Source organism: Leptonotus elevatus, chromosome 5, assembly GCF_054856555.1.
Source record: "Leptonotus elevatus isolate MCC_2025b chromosome 5, RoL_Lele_1.0, whole genome shotgun sequence".
NCBI lineage: Eukaryota > Metazoa > Chordata > Actinopteri > Syngnathiformes > Syngnathidae > Leptonotus > Leptonotus elevatus.
This window is the reverse complement of record NC_141243.1, coordinates 1,393,582-1,412,285: the sequence shown is the minus strand read 5'-3', so window position 1 is coordinate 1,412,285 and position 18,704 is coordinate 1,393,582. Positions and strand designations below refer to the sequence as shown.

General features: G+C 41.7%; 1 protein-coding gene across 1 annotated transcript in view; it reads right to left on the bottom strand.

The window, feature by feature from the left end:
• bmp2k (BMP2 inducible kinase) overlaps nt 1-17,245 on the bottom strand; it is a 28,476-nt gene extending 11,231 nt beyond the window's left edge. Inside the window, exons 1-10 of the mRNA XM_086075137.1 lie at nt 16,347-17,245; nt 7,834-7,952; nt 6,975-7,080; nt 6,754-6,896; nt 5,354-5,475; nt 4,212-4,293; nt 2,064-2,196; nt 1,649-1,752; nt 1,500-1,579; nt 238-389 (exon numbers count right to left, since the gene is read on the bottom strand). Of these exons, the coding sequence (XP_085931263.1) occupies nt 238-389; nt 1,500-1,579; nt 1,649-1,752; nt 2,064-2,196; nt 4,212-4,293; nt 5,354-5,475; nt 6,754-6,896; nt 6,975-7,080; nt 7,834-7,952; nt 16,347-16,491 (1,186 nt within the window). The 5' untranslated portion in view covers nt 16,492-17,245. The remainder of the gene's footprint in view (nt 1-237; nt 390-1,499; nt 1,580-1,648; nt 1,753-2,063; nt 2,197-4,211; nt 4,294-5,353; nt 5,476-6,753; nt 6,897-6,974; nt 7,081-7,833; nt 7,953-16,346) is intronic.
• Nucleotides 17,246-18,704: the final 1,459 nt, after the last annotated feature.

Genomic DNA, 18,704 nt, shown 5'->3' with positions numbered 1-18,704 from the left:
CTGTCCATCCCCCCCAGTATTTTTGTATTTTACACATAATCTTTACTCCGAGTACTTTTACTATTATATTTCACAGTATTTCTATGTGATTTTTTTTCATATTTACACTCATATTTGATACTTAGAACAGAAGGATGTCAACAATGTAATGTACTCTTAACACCAGCAGGTGCCACTGGTTTGCCTTCTCTGCTTGCACCGTTTCGTTTTTTTGCGCTTGTGATGTTTTTGACGCACCTTTGTGACCGTTGCTGACGGGCGCAGCAGAAGGCCCCGCTGCCATCTTGACAGGCGTGACGGTGGCGAGCGGCAGGACATTACTGTTGGCCGCCTTGGGCCTCTGTCGGGGGGCGATGGAGGTCTCAGTCGGGCCCACCGAGTCGCGTATTCTGAATCAAAAAAATAACATCAAACGTAAGCTGCGATTTTTTGAATATTTTTGGGGCTTTTAGCCTTCAATTGACATGAGGTTATCTAAATGGTTTCAGGTTTAAGACCACTTTGTTCAGATTTAATAACATGCTATATTTATAAGGTTTTTGCAACACAATTTTTTGATATATTACAGAAGTATGGAACATTAGTCTTATTATTTGTGATTTTTTAAAATCTAATATTTTTTCTGGATTCCCTCCAAATTAGTGTTTTTTAAATGTTTATTATTTTTAATGAAATATTTGTAGTAAAAATAATGCATCAGATTGAGATGGCACTTTTGCGATCGCAAACTCAAAGTGCTTACAATGCATCCATTATTCACATACTCGCACATTCACACTCTGATGGCAGCAAACTACGACATGATGGCTGTGTGGCTGCCAGTGTGTGCCTACGGCCCCTCCGACCACCACCAAACATTCGCAACACCCATACACCGGTGTGAGTGTCCATTTATTTCCAGTACAACTATATATTGTGTCTAATATATTTCCCTAATACTTTTTATTTTATTAAAGTTATAAAAGTATAACATTATTTCTTTTAATACTTCCGTCAGGCCCACTGAGTATTTCGTATTTTATTTTTCTTTTTTTTCTGTTTTTAAATAATTGTGTATTTTTGTCAATTATTTCCTTGTTTTATTTCCTCTGATATATTGTAGGTGTTGATTTTGTGCGTTATGTTTCCCAAATTTGTAATAGTATTTTCTAATGGTAGTGTATGCTTTGGTGTATTTAGATTTTTTTTCCCCAACGTGTGCATATCTTTGTATCCAATATTTTTCTAAATATTAAATATGTATGTTTTTTGTAGAATGAAAAATATATATAATAATTTTTTTTCTTATCTAAGTTGTTTATGTTTCTCATTAATGGTGTATATATTTTTGGGGTTATATATATATGTCTTTAATTGTGTTTGAATTTTTTTTCTCAATAAGTGTCATTTTGGAAGTATATTTTGTCTAATATTTATCTATCTGTCCCTAATATTTTGTCTTTTTTTCTTCCACTTGCATATTTTTCCTTCAATACTTTTGTCCCAGAAAGCAGCAGTACCTTGCTTTCGTCATACTCTTCTTGGCGGCCACCTCGCTGGCTGTGAGAGGCTCTGGTAACGACGTGGGGATGGGAGAATTCTGCAAACGCAATCATTCCGTCACTATCCGCACATTGCAAATACAATAAAACGTCTGTGCTGTCCTTACAAAGATATTTGGCACGGGACAGTCCCTCCTGGCAAATTTAAAGGCAAAGTAGGACACTTGGTAGATGTCTGGTCTCTTCTCCTGGTCTGGTTCGAGCATATATCCTGTCGGAAAGCATTTAATAGTATTTTACAACTGTGGGATGCGCTTCTCCTTCAGGCCACTTGATGGAGCCATTGTTCCACTACAATCAGGGTTGATGAGAGACAGTGGAAAACAAGCAAGCAGACAGACAGTCCTGACTGGTTTAAACAGGCTCAACTTGTGTACAGATGGCTTTGTGCTAGAACACTCAAGCAGTGTCACATGCACATACACAAAATAAGGCTGAGTGTGCAGATGAGCTCATGAAATCAGCGTCAGCCCACATTCAGTCAATGGCCAAATGTTTTCCAGTGAATATAAAAGGACTTACGGATTAAGCAGTGTAACTTGAGGGAGAACTTGGAGTTGTCGGGAATGATAAAGGTTCCGTCGCATATGGCAACTTGACTCTCCCCGAATGGAAGCGTGAAGAAACACAACTTGTACAACAAGCAACCCAGCGCCTGCGGAAACAGAACATTTGTTGGTTCAAAACTCTGCTTGTGATGACACAACAATTAGAGGCAAGAGACACTTGGGCCGGACGGACCCCTGGAAACGGACCCCAAAAATACCTGCTTCAAAACAAAATGTCAGACTTACAATGTATTGCAGGCATGGCCTGTTGAGGCTTTTTTTCCCAACATATACTCATGATGCTTTCATGTTGCTTCATGAAATGGGCTTTGGGGGCTAAACCTATGCAAGACAAGTTTGTGTTAAAGGAGCCCAGGCCCCCCTAAAATGGCCGCTTCAAACTAAAATGGCAGACTTTCTGTGTCTTTTGTGTGTGTGTAATCATGATCGACATGCATATGAAATGTCATGTTGCCAAGGAAAATGTGCTCTGGGGGCTGAATTTTCAAAAAGTCTTTCGGAGGATTTTGTCTGTGAAAGTTGCCTGGAAATGGGAAAAATTATCCAAAAAACGTCTGCTTTCAAACTCAGATGTTAGACTTCCTGTTCCTGTGTATTTTCTCTTGTGGGTTCGACACATCTTTGTGTGCGTGTGTCTTCTCTCTTGATCAACATGCTGGCTAAATTTCATGTTGCTTCATGCTTTTGCGGGTGAATTTCCAAAAATATTTCTCGATACAAGTTTGCCTCAAGAATGCTTAAAAGTGATCAAAATGATCCTCAAACGTACGCTTGACGCAAATATGGCAAACTGCCATCTGTCCTTTTCGGCATGGCCTTTTCAGAAATCTGATGTACCACTTTGCATGTTGCTGTGTGAAACAAGCATCGCGAGTTGAACTTTGAGAAACTCTCTCGGGCGACTTTTGTTTTTGAGGAATGCCAAGAACTGGTCCCCTAAAAAATGATCCCGGTACGGCGTCTAGATAGATTTTTTTTTTGCTTGATTGGCATGCTGCTTAAATGTCATGTCGCTACATGTAACAAACAGGTTTCAGGGGCTGAATTGTCAAAAATGTGACTAGGCATCTGTGAAATGATCAAAATGGTCCTAAAATGGCTGCTTCAAATCAAAAGGGCAGACCTCCTCTTTTCAGGCATAGCTTCTTGAGACGTTTTTTTGTGGGTCTATTGACGATAGACACGCTAATCAAATTTTTAGGTTGCTACATGAAACCAACAAGCCTGGCTAGCAAGGATCCCTGGAAACAACAAAAACTCAAAATGGCTACTCTAAACCAAATTGGCAGACTTCCTGCATCTCCTTTTTGGGGCGTGGCTTCAAGAGACTTTTTGAACAGAATTTCATGTTGCTCAAGGTTGGTGGCTTCAGGGGCAGAGTTTTCAAACAAAACTCCAGGCACAATTGAAGCCACTAAGCTATTAAGTTTTACGCCCTGAGCAATATGGCCGTCCAAACAAACAAGTCTGCAGGCTGCTTATGAATGATGCAATGAAATTGTGCTGACACCGCCGATTAGAGCTAAACCACTTTGGAGTCAGTCAGCTGCTTTTAGGGCTTGTGGTGCCGCCTCTGAGCTCTCATCTTGCTGCGCATTGAACAAACTGATCAACAAACACGTGTGCATTGACACACGCTCTAAACATAGAACAGGAAGTAAGCGTGCTGGTGGGGTGGCTGACAGGAAGTCTGGAGGCTGCGGTGGTGGGGGTGGCGGGATTTGTTGCCCAACTGTTGTCCTTACATTGTGAGCTTTGTTTACATGCTCAAATCATCATTTGGGTTTTGTCCTCCTATCCCAGATAACTTATGAGGCAGAGGCAGGATACACTTTGGACTGGTCGCCAGCCATTCCCAGGGTATGAGCAGACAGACTCATTCACAATTTTGGACAATTTAGTGTCATGTTGGAGGAATACTCGCGCAAACATGTAAACTGAGATTCAAACCCACAAATCCGGACTGTGAGGCAGACGTGCTAACCACTAGCACACAATGCTGCGGGGCAGAGTAACGGCAAGAAGCACACAAGCGGGACACACCAGCCCGGCAACAATGCAACACCCCCCCCCCCCCACACACACACACACACACACTTACCCATATATCAGCCTTAGTGGTGATGGCTTTCCCGGCATACAAATTAATCATCTCCGGCGCCCGGTACGAGAGTGTCGTGTACCTGTTAGAAGGAGGAGGCGCTGAGTGACAAGGAAGACATTTGAATGACAAAGCAACTTACTAATTACTGGAAATAAACGTTAGTGTTGTTCCGATACTGTTTTTTGGCCCCTGATTCCGATGGCCAGTTTTGCAGTATCGGCCGATACCGTACCGATACCTAGTTTGTTTGTTTTCTCAACATGAAAAAGCTGTCCTGCCATTGGTTCAGTGAATTCAAGGGCCAATACAATATCTTGGCTGGGCATGCAGTGAACACGTCACACGTCAGTGAATGTCGTGCATGAGCAAGGCACAAGATGCTGCATCCAAAGTTCTGTAATAGCGTCAGAAATAATAGTATCGGCATGTTACTTGTTAGTACTTGCCGATGCCGATACCACCGTTATAATGCAGTATCGGGCCTTTCTCGATACTAGTATCAATATTGGAACAACACTAACAAAAATGACATTGAGCACCAAAAATTGGGCATTTTTGTACGTTAATTTTTTAATATTGTGAAAAGTTTAAGTGGACATTAATTCGGTTTAACAGAATGACAAAAAACACTTGTTTAAGGTCATAGTTCTGTTCAAATTTGCTACGATGAGGAAACGAAAAGCGAAACTGCTTTTTTTTGTCTAAATAAGAACAGATTCAATGGAAATTAAACAAAAAGAATGCTAGAGAGTTAAATAATGCACTACGACCATGACCTATTGTACTCTATTGCACTCGACAGACACCGGAATGTGTTTCGACAGTAATAGAATGTGTTAACAGTTACAGAATTACGTTGACCGAAATGCGATGTTACCAGAACAGTTATTGGTTTTCTCAACATGCCAGACAGTAACCAGGATGGGCTAGACTAGATAGTTAGCCGTTGCCAGAACGTGCCAGAAGAGGCTCGCCTGTTTTCTGCGGAATTTGTCAAGATGAAAAAAAAAAGCACAACAAAAAACCCTGCTTAAAAGTCTTTGTGACATCTTTGAAGCCATATTCCCGCCGAAAGCGAGACAGCGTGTCAGGTAAATGTCACCTGGCCACAGCCGCTTTCTAAGATTTACTGAACTCACTTCTTTATCTCGTCCTCCACAGCGGTCACGCCATCTTTGTGCGGCTGTAGAACTTTGTGAGTGGCGCTGCCAAAGTCACACAGTACGTAGCTGCCCTGGTCGTTCAGCAGGATGTTCTCCACCTGTCAAGATGCGCCACGCCGGTTGATTGGTTGGTTACATCACAAGTATTTATAGGATAGCGTGAGAAGACTACGTCGGTGTACTTAATAACGTGTCCAGTTATATTCAAGGGTTTAAGGGTTAGGGGGGAAAAGAACGAGTGACATCATACCCGATGACATTTAGTAAAAAGGTTCATTTTGATGACATCAACTGTGTTCATACGTGATGTTCCTCCAGAAACAACCGTAAAATGGACACACACGGCCACCAGATTTCACATTGCCAAGTAAAACAGGCTTTGTGGGCTTCAAACCCAAATGGCACACTTCCCTGCATGTTTTTGTGCATGACGTCTAAAGCTTTTTTTGTGCAGATACTCTTGATCGAGATGCCTTTTTCTTTGATGTCACTAAGTGAAACAGTGGCAGCATCTGGTCTTACTAGAAGCTTTAGAAACAGACAAAATTGTCCCTAAAATGGCCACTTTGCCTCATTAAGGTTGGGAGCGCGTGACCGCGCTTCTCCCTTTAAACCCGGGAGAGCAGATCTGTCATTTTGTGTTGACCAATTATTGGTCTCTCAGCCGATTAAATGAATCAGAATATGCACGAGAGGGTGAGACGTGGGCCTCGCAGCGTGTCCTTGAATTTTATTTGAGCGTTTATTGTTGATGCAGATTCGCGGGAGTTACGAAATAAATGACGCGATTGACGACGGGCTCGGGAGGAATTCCAATCAGTTGAGAGGAGAACGAGGAGCATGTGGGAGGCTGGTTGGGGGTTTCTGCACCGGAGGAAGGAAATAAGAACACAAGCTGGCAAAGGAAGCAGGGGGTGGGGGGGCGGGGTCGGGTGTTCGTTCACAAGAGGAAACGGAGGCGCTCGAATGATCTGGAAAGTTTTTGTGCCGACCAAGCAAGTTTTATAATTCCATTCATCTCCATCTGGGACCAATGCACAAGTTTCACCCTCCTGCTATTATTTACATTTTGGGGTTCGGCTGGGGAATTCATTAATTAATACTCTGTTGCTCAACAAAACAGCAGCACCTATAGAGTGTAGGTGTATATATTCATTTTCGATGGCAGAAAATAGTCAGGAAAGCGTGGTTCCATGCCTTTAAAATGTGTAGGAGGGGCAAAACTACTTGAAGAAATGTTTTCTTAATCTTCTCCACATTCTGGATTTTGACCTACTGCAGGCGGGTCGAGAACATGTCGGATTAACTTGGGAGCGATGTAGAGAGTGAACTTGCCTCAGTTGAGTAAATAATGGCATCGCAATTTGGCGTCTTACCTTGAGGTCCCGGTGGATGACTGGCGTCTTGCACTGGTGTAGCCGCGCGACTGCCTCGCACGTGTCGCAGAAGATGTGCAGCACTTCGGCCTCGCTGAAACCCACGTTCAGACGCTGGTTCATCTGCTTCACCACCTGGCCCGCTAAAACACAACAACAACAACAACACAGTTGAGTTTCCACAGTTCACACGGAGGCGCCATTTTGTGGACAGGAAGTACCTTTGCAGTACTCCATGAGGATGAGGACTTCCCACACGCTGTCTGATACGGTGTTGACGGCAGAGTCCAGGTAGCCCACGATGTTCTTGTGGCCCGACAGCTCCTTCTGCATGGTGAATAATGATAATAATAATAATCACACGTGAGAAGCTTTTGGCAGCACATCTTTTGTACAAAATGGCTGACAGTCATGCGAGACTTCATCCTAGTAAGCATCTAAAGGATTATACTTGCTCATTTCGCACGTGCCCATAAGTTCAATTTAAATTTTACCTGAATTAATGTTTTAAAAACAAACCGTTCTAAAAAGATGAAATACAAATTTATTGTACTTGTACTCCAGAACCATTAAGACACATAATTTTTGCTGGGATGTTCGATTTGTGTGACGGTTCTGTTGACTGTAGACTCTAAAGAAGAGTTTAACCAATAGCAAAACACATCTGAAGTGAAGACAGGGTAGCGTGGAGGGAGGAGCTAAAACTAGAAATAATTGTGTCGTCGGGGTACAAATGGGCAGGGGAGTTACTAATAGCATGTTAGCATAGCATAAACATTTTTTGACGCCAATACTGAAAAGTTTTGGACCGAGTACAGAACGCTGAGGGACAACATTGAGAAGCCGGAACTGGTCTGAGAAAAGACACTCCGTCTTCCCCGGCTGCAGGTGCACAGAGCAGTAAACCGATTCTCTGAGAGGCCAATATCGCGTCATCTTTCGAGTACAACCTTTTGTTTTTGTAAACGGTGACACACTCAACTGGATTGTTCCTATTTTCAACAATTCAGGAAGATGACATCAAGCCGTGACTTGACACTTTGAATGGACCCGAAAGTGTGTGCGGCGCGTGGCTCTCACCATGATGGTAATCTCCCGCTTGTGGACGTTGAGATCGGGCACGTTGTTGACGTACATGCGCTTAAGCGCGCAGCGGATTCCGCTGTGCGTGCGGGCCAGGAAAACCACCGAGAAGCCTCCTGCAAACACAAACAAAACGTTTGACGCATTTTGCTTGTCTTATGGGCACAAAAAACGCTGTGTTTAGTTTGTACAGGACAAACTTGTGGTAACATATGATTTTGTATATTTATTAGGGCCCGACCGATTAATCGGCCGCCGATTATAATTGGCCGATTGTTACCCTTCAAACCACCCGCCAAAATAATCGGCCAATTTCGCCGAAATCAGGTAAACTGCCAACCAAGCTCGGCAGTTTGCGAACTTGGCTCATTTGTTGGAATCACGACAAGTTCATTGAGATTGCAAAAGGAGTCGACAACGGTAAGGTCAGGTCAGCTTGGCGTTGCCTGGTTGCTTGGGGGAAGATGGGGGTTGAGCAGCGTTATGCTCCGGCGAGCAAGTTTGCTGTCACAACAGCGGGAGTTATTGCTCCACAGCAACGGCCAACTGGATTACAAAACACGCAAAAGCGGGCCGCGAACGCACCGCGTGATGTTTTTATGAGCGCGAATCATCAAACATGTCGTAAAGCTCAAACTGTAGGCAGGAATGGATGGAATCCATACGCTGCTTCAGGCCAACGGTAGAAGCAGTTTGTTACAAAAGTGGTGTTTGTTGACTCGTCGGCGTCAAACAGGAGCTCGGCTCCTACTAGACTTTAGAATGCAGAGCATCGCAGTTAATATTGAGATACTCGTTTATTCCTTGTAAGCAAATATTGGATTATGGACGGTTAACATAAATGATGATCCATCCCGCAGGCAGGTTTTAAAACAGCTCCCAGGTCTTATTTTGAGGAGGCGGTCCCATCTCGTGCAAATGAGTCCCTGCTCAGCCAGCGAGCTGCATCCCGCTGTGATCATACACTTTAATCGTCACAGATTTAAATCCTTGAAATTGGAGACTAATTGTAAAATGTATTTAACTGTAGAAAAGGTCGATTTTAACTATGGAAACTATATTTTGATTGTAAATATTTTTCATTTTAATTGTGGAAATGGCGGAATTGCATTCTAGAAATCATTACTTAATATTTGTAATCATAAAACTTGCATTTTAATCAAAACATCATAGAATTTTATTGTAGCGATTGTAAATGTTCCTGTCTTAATGCCAATTATCCAGTGCTCACTCAGCCCCGTTCTACTGCAGGCCGCTCCAACTCGCAATAACAAAAGTAAGTGATCAATCATGACCTCAACTCTTGAGACACCAGTGGCTAATCCTCTTTGGGGTTTTTCCCAAATTTGCGATGTAAACAAGTTACGCAGTTTTCAGTCCAAGCAGCCAAATAAAATGTCCATTAGAGTCCATTTAAATCCAATAAATCGGCCGTACTGGAGAGCATTCATAAATATAAGGCCGAGATGTGTCCACTTTTGGTAAACGAGCGGCGTCTCACAATGAATTCCAAGAGAATGGCATCACTGTTTTCAGTCAGTGGCGAGTCCTCAGTTCTGGTTTGTCTGAGGCCACCTGCTCCAGGATCAGGTTCTCACTAAATCGCCACCCCAGGGTTTTTGTCACCTCGCTAAGCCAACTCCAACCATGCAGTGCCTGGAAGGAAACAGGGGGGCCTCACGCATACCAACGTTGCAGACAAAGGAGGGACCCCTCAGAACCCCGGAGGACCCCTGGACTGACTGTACGAGACTCTCAACCGGCGACAGGGACGTAAATGTTGACCTGCGAAGCACAGTGGCTGCTGCTGCTGTTGTTGTTGTTGTTGTTGTTGTTGTCCGACACACAATGACGCCAAGGATAAAAACAAAGAACGGATTCATTCCGTCTTGTCTATAAGTCCTCATCTTGGTTATTTGATTAGCGAATGTCAGCCGTTTGTCATACAAGGCACCGACAAACACACTGGGGCCAATCACGACAGTCGGGAAAGGAGGCCGGGAGCAACGTGGTTATGCCTGCAAATTTGGACGAAGTAGGGTGAACTGGACCGGCAAAAATGGCCCAGTTTAATGCAGTCGCACAAAATGGATGCCGGCACTGTGTCACGTTATGCAGTGCATGCGGTGGGACAGACAAGCAGCTTCTCTCTCAAGAAATGCTATATTTGGAAAATCGTATATTCGTTAACATTGTACATCCCAATTACAATTTTAGGATGTAAACAAATTGTTCATTTGTATTGAATTAGTAGAAATCATGGATTTTATTCATAGAAACCAAAGATTTAAACCGCATATTTTAGTCTTGTTTCGTTTGAATTATAAACTGCAGCAACTGCAGATTTTTATGGTAAAAATCAATCAAAGAACTGCACACTTTAAGCACAGAATTTGAATCAGAGTTGAGATGTGCAGCTGTTCGTCCTCGCAAGCAATTTAGCGCACCGAGCGCTGGCTCGATACGCGAGAAAACGCAGCCCGGCCCTGCCTGTGACTTTTACCTTTGAATGCTTGTAAAGGGAAATTCTTGCGGACTGAAACCGCTCACGGGCCATTTTATTTCAATATAAGTCTGTTTGTAAGTACCATTTGTGAACAGCTGCCTGGGTTACATCACGCCTCGCCTCAGGAATGGCTTTCCAACCTCGGGGGTCCTTTTGGCCGGCAGCTGCTCGTCGCTAATTAATGCCAACGACTTTTGGATCGACGCAAATCCGAGGATAAACCGCACCCCAAAAACAGCCCAACGCGGACTGTGGGTACAAAATTGAGGGTGAGAGGTGAGCTCAAGCATTGTAATTGTTTAACGGTGTAGGAAACTCCAGTCCCCCGGGAGTCGCTGCCCTCTCCCTCCTCCAACACACCTGACTCAAATGATCGGCTCATCAGCAAGATCTGTAAAAGCCTGGTAATGATCCTGATGCTGCATTCGAGGATGGTCGGAAGTCTGATATATCCGAGTTTTGTTTTTTTCCAGTTTCGACCTGAAAGCGTTCGAGGCGAAAGTAAACAACCAAAATGGCGGATAGTGATAAACTGTTTTTTTATTTTGGTTCTCAGAACTCATTTTGACCTCAAGCAAACTTAGCTTCTCGCAATTTTATTTCATAAGCATTTCATACAGTTCAGTGGCTGACCGTATCATTTCATGCAGGGAGACGGCGGCATCCTGTCACGTACGTTGTGTTACGTCGAGTTATGTCGAATATTTAGGAATGAAGAAAGATATCTCGTTTTATACTCGAGTAAATTGTGTTTTTGCATTCACGGTCTGTTTCCAAAAAGGTTCGCCATTGTGAGTGACGTCACACATTGTAGTCTGTCGGTGAAGTCGAGGGGGTCCTTTTTTTTTTTAAAGGCAGATTTCAATTAAATGAGAAATAAAAATAAAAAAGTAATAAAAATACAATTATTTTGAAAAAATATTAAAAGAAAATACTACAAATATGAATAATTTGGTACTAAGAAAGTACAAATTAACTTAATAATAAAAATGATGAAATATTAAGTTAATGATTTTAAAATTGCTTTTATTTAATTTTGCACAAACAACCCTCCGCACGTCGTGAACTGAAACACCATTAAATAAAAGAAACAACAATGCCTTAAAGTAGAAATTAAAGAATTACGCAATGAATCTAAATTACAAAAAGAAAATCAATTAAATACAAAAGCTTTTTCAAATGATTGTAAACATAATTCACTGCCTTTGACAATTCGAAAGTCTCATATACTTGTCAATTAAACTTTTTTCAGCGGGGCTGGATGGGAGAAAATCTAATTGTACTCCACTATAAATGTTAAAACTTGGAAACAACTTTACGGATGCAAAACCACCAGTAGATGACATCATTGCCCCATTTTATATGAAATAAACACAGTTTGAAAGTCCATGGGAGTAATGGCTGCATTTTCCACTGTCGATTATAAAAGAATGGGGCAAGGCAAAAAGGAGAGAATCGATTCTGTCATTTGGCAGATTCGGTTTATATATAATTATTAAACATAATATTGTGTAGATATTGAAATGTTTTGAAATGTTCTAAAATGGCTGGCGGTGAATGAGTTGAAAATTTATGTTTCCGGATATCGTTAATTCGTTTTAGGTTTGTTTTTGGTTTTTTTATTCATTGCTTTACATATTTAATACTCCAATCACGCGAGTTACTATTTTAATTGGCTTTTTTGTAGTTGCTTAACGGCACAAACAGGCCACCGTAGTAACGGGCTAGCCTGTGAAGGCCTCTGAAAGTTATTGACTATAAAATGATGTCACCACTTTGGGAGTCCATTCAAATTGAAGTAATTGTGTGCCGTCTACGAGCGGCCGGCGGTCTACAAACGTGACCCACTTCAGCTGCCTGCCCAATGGTTTTGCCTTCAGGCCTTTTGACAAGCGAGTCTCGCCACACTGACAGTCCGGATGCATCAGCAGCAAAAAGTTCCGGCCATCTAAAAATAGACATTGGCTGACGACACATTCCGCACTTTAGGGGCGACGGATTGTCGCGGCGGCCTCAAAGCGCACGTTTCACCGTAAACCGTGACGTCGTGCTGTTGTCGTGGCAACAGGGTCAAATTCTCAAACTTTAAAACTACCCAAAACAAAAAACTAAAACTTTGAACTATGATGGAAGGGCACATATGTCAGTAATGTTCAGACGATGAATGTTCATAAGTTGTATTAAAAATTTGCGATACAGCGGGGCGCACTTAGCTTTAGCATTTGCTAGCTAACATGACGAAAGCACACTTCTGTTTTACATAGTGGGACATCGATTCGTTAGTGTCGGCTCCCTCTTCAGATCGTGACGGATTGGCTTGTCATGTCAATGAGCTGTCACGGGAACAGAGACTGCGTTTTTGTTTAGTTTTTTTTCACGCTGCCATTCTATGAGTCGACAAAAGAGGCACAATGCCACCATTCATCGGGCGTACAGTATGCTAATCGCGGCCATTCGCAACGTTTCTACAGCACACAGGGACGGACGGCCAAACCGGTTTACTCAGAACAACATTTGTCTGTACACAAACACACACACGGACTTGTTCAGTGGCTAACGCTAATGCTAACTGTCAAGCAGGAGTGTTTTGTTTGTATGATTACTAACGTCTATTTATACTTGATTTTCATTGTAAAATAATAAACTTGTCAAATTGCAGCTTTTTGTAAAATAAAGTTATGAAACGTCTCATTTTTTCTAGACACATTTCTTCTTATACAAGTCTTTCCTTCAAACTTTTTGGGGGTATTGTTAATCAGTGACTACTCAAGGATTGAGTACTCGTACTGGTATCGGTTTGAAAAAACACGGCAACCTTTCAAACATCCCTACTTTTTACCATTAAAATGACAGCCTTTACTTGTCCTCCTAACACTGTCAATAAAAAAACAACCTCTGGCAACTTTTCCATCCGGATTTCATTAGCGATCCCCTCTGGAGCTTGCGACCAAAACGTCGCACTCTGCCGGCTATTTGTGGCAAGCAGTCGATGTTTGGTATTGAACATGAATGGACGAGACGCGACATTAACAACGCCGATCAGTCAAAGGTCAGCCTGAAGGGGGATCTTGTGATTTTCATTAAGCAGCCAAATGGGTAATGGCTGGACGAAAACATCACATGGTCTCTTTTAGTACGATGACATCAAGTGGCATGAGGGCGCAACAAGCACACACGGGAAGACGTGCTGTGCTATTAAGCGCATAATAATACAGTTTAGAAATATGCTCATAAAAATAGTTTCTCTCTCATAACACAACTTTACTCGAGTAAAACAATGACTTTTTTTCTTGTACAAATTACATCTTCATTTCCTCCTAAACTTTTTTTCTCTAAAAATTATAGTATTGGAAAAAAAATTCATTCCCTAGTAACTTTGTACTAAAGTCGACTTTTCTTTTGTAAGATTTTAATTCCTTCAAACAGACTACAACTTTTTTTCATTTAACACCCCCCCCTAATCTTGTCAATTCTCACACAATTTAAAAAATGCTCGTAAATAAAAATTTTGACCAATTATTGCAACTTTACTCTAGGAAAACTACAACTTCTCTTTTGTAAAAATGACAACTTCCTTTGCATCAATTTTTCCTTGTTTTTTTTCTTTTCTTTAAAATTCAAACTTTTTTCCTGACACCAATTTCTTTTTACAAACTACTTTCTGGTTTTATTCTAATTACAACTTTTATCCTGACAAACATTTCTATGTTTTTCTTGTAAGATAATTTCCTTGGACACGGTTTTTTTCCTTGTAAAATTAGACTTCTGTCTGCCTTGTAAAAAAAATTATTCATGAATTAGAAAGGAAACAAAAAAAATGACATTTCTTGTAATATCACAACTAATCGAAAGAAGAAAATAATGCTATAATGGGGTAGATGCCACGGACTTCCGACTTTCACACACCAGCGTCGTTTCCGGCCACTGGTGGCCGCGTTCCAACAGTCGCACCCCCACGCCTGCGCCCCCCCCAAACCAGGGCATCTCAACTCTCTGAAATGCTTTGGACAACTGAGACAGACACACTACACACTCGCACCCGTCGACGGGAACGCGCAACCGAGGCGGAAGCGCAAGAACTGGGACGCGGCCCACACGTCGCAAACAGGAAACGGAAACAAAGCTGATGTGTGAAAACTAGGAAGTCGGAAATCCCATATGGAATTGTATGCTTTTATCCAAATGTGTCCAGTCAGCCGCTAAATAAAATGTACACCGCCATCCAATAGTTGAACATTATCGAGAGGTAATTACAATTAATTAACTAAGAATATATTGAGTTTGGTTATTTTGCTGCGTGAATTTTTTTTTATTCTTTCATTACATAATAAAAATTTAATTTATTTCGGTAAATGTTAAATATCGCAATATCGATATCGCTATATTCAGCAATTACATTGCAAATCGCATGATTTTCCAATATCGTGCAGACGCACCCCCCCCCCAAAAAAAACGGACATAACGTTGCCGTGGCAATCGCCAATTGTTTTTTTTTGTTACAGTTATTACATATTTATTTACGCTCCAACAAAGTCTGACAAATTTTACTTTTATTACAGAGATGAGTTCCTTCTTGGCTGAATTAGCCCCACAAAGAGAGAAAAGGAGAAGCTGCGGGTGACAGGCTGCCACTTCCAACCGGCCTGTCGACGCGTCACATGACGGAAACGTTGCATGACTTCCTTTTTTTTTTTTATCTTGATGGCATTGCACCACATTTTTTTCTATCACTCCCTGCTTTTTAATTTGTTGCGCTGTTGCTATGGAGATTTACCACCAAGGATATGCAACGCAGGTAGGGCCTATGCATGTGTCGTGTGTACCAACCAAAACTTGGTCAAAACTGTCGGGTCACATGACCGCATCATCACGTCACAACAGTTTAGTCCAGGAAGTAAGCAGGAACAGGTTTACCATGTGACCAAACGGCATGTTTACAAAGTTACGTTGGGACACACAATTCAGGAAAGTGACCAAAACATGGCGTGTGGGCTAATATGCTAAGCTACACGGTGTCACATTTTTACTACTAACTTTATTCTTGCAAAATACATTTTCTCTCATCCTATTACACTATTCACAAAAAAAAAGTGCTTTTGAAATGGATTTGAAAAGTATGTGTTTTTCCCTAGCATGAAATGTTCCCACTTTTTTTTCTGGTGAATTTACAAATCCATTCTCAATTTCTGATTAGAATTGATCTTTCGCATATATTTATCACAAGGTTTGTGAATTACACCTTTCTCAATGTTCTTTTTTCCCCTAACATTTTGGGGGTAAATTACAACTTTTTAAAACTCAATTTCCCAGATTTACAACTTTTTCCTGAAATATGACAAACTTTATTTTGGGGTCATAGCATTTTCCACGTACCTCTTTCAATGCATTTTCGTGAGAAATAACAGTTTTGGATAGTACAATTAAATACTACCACATATTTATTTATGTTTTGGAACAAACTACAAAGTATGTTTTTGATCTTAAAAACTGCAAAGAAATATTACAACTTTATTTTAGGGGCATTACAACCTTTTCTAAAAGGATGCCTTATTACAACTCAAATCTCTAAATTACAACTTTTGGCAACTATTTTCCCATAATACAGCAACTTCATTCACGTTTGGCTTTTCTCGTAAAAAGTATATTTGTCGTAAAAATGTGAACTTTTCTGTGAAATGGGACATCTTTTTCTTGCAAATACAACTTGATATCTATCACACATTTGTTTAAAACAATATGTGCCGTGCACGTAGCATCAGTTGACATTTTGAAATGTTTCTAAGTGCGAAAGAAATACAATAAATACAAATAAATCGCTTTTGTTTCAAAACTGTGTCAAAGTGCTTGTTGACACAAGAGGCTTGGGCGTTGTTATCGCTAGGGGGGGGGGGGGGGGCTTCAGTGGAGGACACTACAGCTGTTGCCGATTTTTCTTGGAAGGGGAAACGTTTCTAAAGTTGAAAGTTAAAAGTTGATGTGTGTTGTGTGTGTCCAGCTAACGTACCTTCGGCTACCAGCTCCTCCACGGTCACTTGATACCGGCCGACGGCGAACACTTTGCCAAAGTAGCTGCTGAGCCCGGAGCCAGATCCGGACGCTCCCCCGAGGCCCCCGCTCTCAGACTTTGGCATTCTGGAAAACTTCTTCATTTTTTTTATGAGTCCAAACGACAATGGCGCTCACTCCAAATTGTAATAAAACCAAAACTCGAGCTAAGGTGCAGTCCTATCTACTTATCTCGGGTCTTCTCTCCTCCACCGCGGAGCCTCTTCTGGCTCTCGGCATCGGGTAGGGAACTGTCGCCCGACCCCGACTCTCCGGCAAGTCGTGTGCGGGTGACAGCGTCCACCTTGACGGGGACGACAGAAGCCAGAAAGGCTGGGTAGGCTGGTTAGCTTATGTGACACTAGCGGCTAACTCGGCGGGGGCTCTGCTTAAAAATTAAATTAAAAATTAAAATATAAAAAAAAACAGCGAGAAAACGGGGAAAATATTATTTAAAAAATGTATCCGCTTAAATCCTCCGGTACTTGTTCTATATCCAGCCTGGTCGTCCTTCGAATCGGTCGTGGCGGGGCTTTCCACGCCGCGGCGAGGTGCTAGCCACCAGCTAGCCAGCAAGAAAGCTAACAGGCTTCGGCAGGAAGATTCTCGCGCACACCGCGCGAGCGAGCGAGCGCAGGTGAGCCAAAGTGAAGCCACGAACGGGGCTCCTCTCGGCCGGCGTCGCCTCAGGCGAGGTGGCGTGAGGCGGGCTCGTCCGCGGCGTCACCTCCTCGCTTGTTCCCCGCTGCCATTTTCGCTCGTTCGTGGCGGACTCGCGACGGCGGCGGCTAAAGTTGTCATGAGTCCGAGGAGCCCTCCGAAGTACGGTCGTGGTGGAAGAGGGCCCTCAGTAATGTGATGGGGAGTGGGCGGCTGGCGGGGTTGACCAATGACAGACAACCGAACTTGACGTGGCCACGCCCCCTTCTTCCCAGTTGTTATGGCTAGTTTGTAAGAGCGGAATGAATGAACGGCGGCATTAATAAATAAATAACAAAAATCGTGTCATGATGTTAACATATCTTAAATTCTTGCATTTAACTGTTTTTTTTAAACGTGAACATTCAATGAGGAGAAAAAGTAAAAAACAATATACAGTATTACAATAATTTTTTGTGTGTAAATTCCCAATAAAAAAAGTTGAAATTTTTATTTTTTGTTGTAATCTGCCAGAATAACTATATTAACTGAATAAAAATAAATAATAACAGTTGACTCAGAGTAAAGTGTAAAAAAATGAAATTATGCAATTAAGTTTTTTGCAAGTGCAAAAAGAAGAACCATTTTATTGTTGTCATATAAATGTAAAGATTCATCATCCACTTTTAATATCAAAATGTAAAATTAAAAAAAATACAATATCCATCCATCCATTTTCTTAACCGCTTGTCCTCACAAGGGTCGTGGGGGGTGCTGGAGCCTATCCCAGCTGGCACCCTGAACTGGTTGCATGCCAATCGCAGAAAAATACAATATTCTTAAGCAAAATAAAATTGTGTGCAGGATGCATCTACACTCTTTGCAAACAAACTGTCATGCAAATGTAAAAAAAAATACATTAATCACTGTTAAAACCCGTGGGTGGTATTTTATTTTGAAATGATTGAACCATCAAAAAGTCACAATATCGCCAAGTGAGGATAACGTTCAGAGAAATTCTTGAGTGACAAAGGTGTCACGTAAAGTTACCTTGCCTCACACATCTCATTTTTCCATCATTCGTCACTGTCGAACTTTTGGGGGTGAAAAAGTTCCAGATGAACACAAAGGAGGTTAGAGATGACGAGGCGAGCACATGTGTGACATTACATAAGAGGGGGCGGGGCTTAGTCAGGTCACATGACTTTAGCAAACCTCCATGTGTGCACACATTTCCACCCTGCACAAAAAGAAAAGGGGAGGCTGCTGCTTTGGTAAAGTGCTGGGGGGAATTCTTCTCCTCTTTGACACTTCTTGCTATGGCTGTCTGGGAGGAAAATGAGGACGCCTGTTGGTCACTTCGCGCAACTTCAACTTATTGGATGCAGCATGGTTGAAATATGCAGCACAAGTATATCGTGTATTGTATGTCATTTTAAAATGGACAAAATATTTGACGGTGCTGTTAGTGTTAAAGTTGTAATATTGTGGGATCATTTGAAAAACACTGCAATTATAATGAAGATTTATTTTATTTTTTTAGAAAAAGGATAAAAACATTTTATGAATGAAATTACAAATATTCCATGCAAAATGTATGAAACAAAAGTAATACATTTTTCAATAAATTCAGTTTTTTTTAAAAGACTGCGGTACCTTTTAAGTCTTAACTGTATGT